The sequence below is a fragment of the Necator americanus genome, chromosome X (assembly GCF_031761385.1).
Source record: "Necator americanus strain Aroian chromosome X, whole genome shotgun sequence".
In the NCBI taxonomy this organism is placed as follows: Eukaryota; Metazoa; Nematoda; class Chromadorea; order Rhabditida; family Ancylostomatidae; genus Necator; species Necator americanus.
Genome location: NC_087376.1, coordinates 8,673,639 through 8,679,244, shown reverse-complemented (window position 1 = coordinate 8,679,244; position 5,606 = coordinate 8,673,639). Strand labels below are relative to the sequence as shown.

At 40.9% G+C, this 5,606-nt stretch overlaps 1 protein-coding gene across 1 annotated transcript; it reads right to left on the bottom strand.

Moving 5' to 3' along the window:
* Window positions 1-2,845: 2,845 nt before the first annotated feature.
* On the bottom strand, window positions 2,846-3,657 carry RB195_021881 (uncharacterized protein; the record flags this gene model as incomplete). Its single annotated transcript, XM_064208807.1, has 2 exons — window positions 2,846-3,202; window positions 3,490-3,657. The coding sequence occupies 2 exons, from the start codon at window positions 3,655-3,657 to the stop codon at window positions 2,846-2,848; spliced, it is 525 nt and encodes a 174-aa protein (XP_064064688.1).
* Window positions 3,658-5,606: the final 1,949 nt, after the last annotated feature.

The following is a 5,606-nucleotide window of genomic DNA, read 5'->3' as shown; positions in this document are numbered from 1 at the left end:
AGAATCCTACATCGGAAACTGATTCTGCCTTTTCTCGATATCTCTTCGTTTCATGCTGGTGTTTTTTCTGATCAACAAGAAAATTTTTGTAAGAAGTTTTTCAAGTATTTTGCTTATTCGACACCTAACAATTTAGTAAGTAATTTTATTTATGCATAAAATGGGTTTTTGGCATAGTTTTCATTTAAAAAAAAAAACGTGTGACATGATTTCTAGACTTGCTATGTGCTAATCTAAAATGACATCTTAACCACGTTCTAATCATCTCTCCTAAAATTAACTCGCAGCTTCTTATCTCTCTTCATTACGTTCTCTTCTTTACTGCTTCCCCAGAAATCGCACTTGTTAAGGAAAGCAATAAAGCAATAAAGCAATAAAGTTGATTTTAGTCGATTTTCAAATTGTTTTGAAATGCGATTTAAAGTTTGTGACACAACATCAGATCACAACCATGGAGACGGATATCAATGAAGTAACGATGGAATTCACCGAAAGCCTTTCGAAAAATATGAGAGTTGATCGGTTAATATTCCAATTCATAGCATGGATTTTGGATGTGCTGAATGTGGCCACAAGATTTTCGAAGAGGATGATTACTGTGGAAAGTAGAAAATTGCAAAAAAAGCTCTGTTTTGACGGCCACAACCACAGCCACCCTTCCCCAATATTCGAACCTGGTTGTGAACACCGTTCGTGTCTTTTCTCCTTCTTGCCAAATATGGGGTCGTTGAAACTTACACAAATATGTTCAGCAGCTAAAATTAATTATGATTAACTGCAACTCCTTATCTATCGACAAGCAAATCATCAAATCAAGTTCTAGCTTGTGGCACGATCTCCTTTGTAGTCCATGATGACGATTGCTCTGTTCTTCCATTCTCACATTTCGCGTTCTTTTTTCTTGATTCTTTCAGTCAACGACGTCCTCAACTGGCGCCTTAGGAACACCTCCGCTGAATAAGGATGTCCGGGCGTTGACGCACATGGTATTCGATAACACTGCAAAAATTTTGCAAGTTTTTCCGACGTCTCTCTCCCCCCCTCCCCTAATCTGCTGAAGTGTTTTCTTTCAAGGTGTCCAAAGAGCGTTCTACTCGACCTCTTGAATATTGATGGAACGGGGGCGAGCAAATGTGCTCGATTCACTGCTTGTCGTAGAATTCCTGGAATTCTTTCGTTGTAAGCTGCGTCCAGTTGTCTGACACGATCGCTCTGGGATTTCCGAATCATTCAAACAACATTATGAGTTCTCTCAACGTTGCAGTGGTTGACGACGGCGACATCTCGAATACTTCTTCCCTCTTCGAACATGTATCGACTACCAAAAGGTACATTTAACCATTCAGTAGTCCCGCGTAGTCAATATGAATTTTGTTTCTTCTCAGTAGTCCAAGAATTGAGAACTGTTTTCCTTGGCATGTTCGCAGCTTTTTGGCAGTGGCATACAGCTTCTTTGATGTGTTTGTGTTGATGTTCGTCCACCACACATATCCTTGGGCAAGCATCTTCATTCTGGTTATTCCTGGATGTTTTCACGCATTTGCTCCGAAACTGCTTCTTGAAGTGAGGCTGAAACGACGATTCTGTGGCCAAAATACGGGCATCCGCTTTGGATTGACAGTGCACGGCTTAGAGCCTTCCAGTTGCTAATTTGTTCCTTAGGCTTGCTTGGTCATGTTACTGTCTCCAGCATCCATATGATCTGCAATACCTTTTCATCTTTTTTGGACTCTTCTTCAGTACCTTTCCTGGTCACGGGCAGTGCTTTCACAACAGCACTTTGAACGGCAAGAATGTCCTGTTCAATTTTGACTATCACAACATCCTCTTGTGAACCGTCTTGTCACGCCTGATTTTCGAGGGATCAGACGTGACAAGACGTCAGCTTGTTCAAACTCTGCCGTCTTCCAATATTCGAGTAAGTAAGAAGTATCAACTTTCATCGTTGCATTCGATACTCCGGGTTTACGGGCATTTTCTTCGGTCCAAAAATGTGTAGCTACGATTTGTGATTCGTGCGGAGTTCCATATATGTAACGGTGGTGAGACTTCGGCTTGCGTGGCATATTGCCTTCTCGGTCCCATACAACATTCTGCGCACAACCACTGTTCTAATTCCATAGTCTGCCGCATCGGCCGCGACAATTATATCCAGACTAGGATCAAAGTGCATCCAGAGCAGGTCTGATGCGAGCACTTCTTTGGCGCAAATGAAAGCTGCTTCGCACTCTTCATTTCATTGGAACGGAACGTTCTTCTTCAACAAAGCATTCAGCAGTGCGCGCAATTGGCGCATCTCAGCGACAAACGAATCATAGTAGTTGATCATACGAAGGAACGAGCGAACCCCTGAGAGATAACGGATCTGCGGCATCAAAAAGTTGCACTTCTACAATCGGACGCAGAAGCCATATTCGCGGATACTTCCGAATACCGAATAGCGCTTCAAAGTTACCGCGATGGTCCTCTTATGTGCCGGCCTGTGACAATTATGTCATCCAAATAGGCAGCAACACCTTCCAGTCCACAGACCATTGGATCCATAATCTGCTTTAATATGATAGCTGCTGACATCATCTCGAAGGGTAGACGATTGTAGCGATACAGTTCTCTATGGGTATTAATCGTCGGCATTTCCTCCGATTCTTACACTACAACGATAGGCTCGGATCACTCTAAATCCTCTACTGGGGATATCACTTTTTCGGCAACCAGCCAATCAATTTCAGAGTCCAAATCTGGCACGGAGGTATAGAGCACTTGTCGCCTCTACTTGAAAACAGATACTGCGTAGTCCTTCAACAGCAACTTCGCCTTAGTCTTGATACACTCTGCCAAGTCCGCACTAGAATACATCTGCATATTGCTTCTTCAAGCCTGCGATGATTTTCGCTCGGTTTGCTTCTTCTTTAGTCACCATTCGGCAGCGATATTTGTCTTTCAACTCCTTGTACAGTGGAAGTTGAATACACCACTCCAGTTCTAGCAGATTCATGCCGATGACGTAGCAGGTTCCATTACCTTGAATGTTCTTCCCTGTTATGCGGTCTCTGACAGAGAAGTCTGTGGAGAATTTTCCGTCAGTCTTCATCGGTGATCCTTCTGCCTTCTTGACTGGCATGATTTTAAGCTCCAAGGCTGGAGATCCGAGCTTTCTCCACGCTCGACGCGTCACTAACGTGACAACAGCCCCTATGTCGAGCTGGAAGCGTAGAGAACGTTCTCTGATATTTATATCGAGGTAGGTTCGAACGTTCTCAGCAGCGAAGGTGACAAGGTTTTTGCACTGGCTTCTCTTGCAACGGTATTATCGTCTTCTTGGTTTCTGTCGCATCTTCTGTCTAGTGTTGGAGGAGAGAAGCGGACATTTGCTTCTGTAGTGCGGCCCTCTACAAATGAAGCTCTTCACATTCTTTTTCTGCATGACATGAACATAATGACTTCCTTCCATGTCTGTGTTGTCCATCTTCAGTGCGGTGAAGTTCTCACATTCAGCAACGATGTCTTCTTTTGTGAACGGCGCATCTTTGTATACGTATCTGGTCGACGCATTCGGAGGCAAACTTCACGGACCAATGGACCTTGAAGCCCTGCCACGAATTGTAGCGTCTTCGGTGCTGTATAGTCCAGCTTCTTCAGTCGGGCGTCTTCGTCCATCCGCCTGATCGTGTTGGGTAGTCGCGAAATGGTACATAACTGCCGTCGTAGGGTGGCATTCCATCCTTAGACACTCGCACCGTCGTCGAATCAATGTCTTCTTGAACGCAAGCAGCTTTTCCAGATCGGCGACTAATCCTTATAAAAGAGTAATGTTCAATAGGCAGATCTTCCAAAAGAGCATCTTGTTTAAAAACAATTTTTAACCTTGTTTGAAGTTAAAAGAAATAAAAATGATAAATATCAAGTGTACAGTGCAATCCAAAAACAAACAACTTGTGGCAAAAAGAGCAGAAAAAGGAAGAAGAAATAGAAAAGAACGTTCGAATCATTACTATTTCGTTTCTTCTAACATCGTTGGATGGTGCAAAAAAAAATTTGTTGCCTCATTGCTCTTAAGAAGTAGTGAAGGATTTTCACTGAAAATGTTCTATTTCTAACACAGTTTCCACAATAAATACGTATCTCAACGGATATGCATTTCATTTTCTGCGGCAAAATTTCATGTTGAACCATCTTGCTCTATTTCTAACGATTCGTTGTCAGCAAAAAGGCTCTTCTGTCATTAGTCATAACTTTTTATGTAAAAAACTGTGAATACATTGTTCAAGTTCAGCGATTACTTAGCATCACTTACAGCATTACTTACATTACTAAACCCTGTGTAATTGTAGCAGCTGATTCACATAAACTGAAGGTTTTGTATAAATTCTCTGTCGAGTTTTATCACGAATTCACTAAGTGGTATTCCTCCACTGTGTACATGGGTCCAGAAACGTTTCTTGAAAAAGAAAAAAAAAACTTTTGGATAATTTCATTCGATTGGTTCGGTAATTCTGTAAACGTGACTACCGTTTTTCTAAGCATAATAATGGTGTGAATTTGAGCACGATTTATAATTATAAAATTATCAACTAATTAATTGTAAAATCATAATCACAAAAAACTAGTCAGTTCGTATCGCATTCTTGGGAATTGCGAACTGCACACATTGGAAAGTTTTGCGCATCTCTTGGACCTACATATTCCATTATTCATTTGAAAAAAAAAAACAGCGTGCCTTGTGTTATCGTTGGAAATTAAATGATGAACAAGATAAATCTTTGACGGCATCAAAGCTCTGGAACTTTTCTATAACATTCGTAAAAGTTTACTTTATATTTGCAACTTAACGGATAAAAGTTCGTGAGTTGTTCTATTGAAAGGCGTAATTTCTGTAAATCCATAGTGGTGCTGGCCCAAAAAATTGGGTTTTTTTTTAATAGAAGTGGGACTTTCCTCAATTTTTCTATCTCCGCAAAACGTACACTCATTTTTGGACCATCCCTATACACAGCTTAAAACACCTTTATCCATAGAGGTAAGAATTGTTGTCATCAATATGATATCGCCAAGAAGGAACATAGTCAGGAGCCCTACATTATAAAAATCTGTGTCGTGGATACCACGAATTCGGAAAAGCAGGTTCATTTTTTTCTAGTGGTAAAACTGGAACGATTTCTTAGCAGACGTAATTTTTGCTTTTGAATGTTGAATTTTCCACTTCACACTAGTTCAAATTATGCGGTTGGTTTTCTGTAGCTGAAGGCATTGTATCACAGGACTATCGATACCGAAATCTCCTCCAGAATAGAAAAGAATGGGGTGTGGTTCACGACTATCATTGACGTCCGAAAATTCCGCCTAGGAATCCAAAAAGGGCGTGGTGGACTTTTTTAAAGTCTTCACTGGTTGACAAATTGTGTAATCTTCAACCGGAATTTTTAACAGGAAGTTTTTTTTTTCAAAAGGAATTTTCGCGAAATTGTCAAGGATTACTGCACGACTATCATTATTACTGAATAGTGTTGAACCTTAACAAGGCTGTTTTGATGAGAAATATGTAGGTGGTGAATAAAAAAAGCAGGAAAAATTGAAGTTCGACTCTTGATTTGGTTGTATCGAGGTTG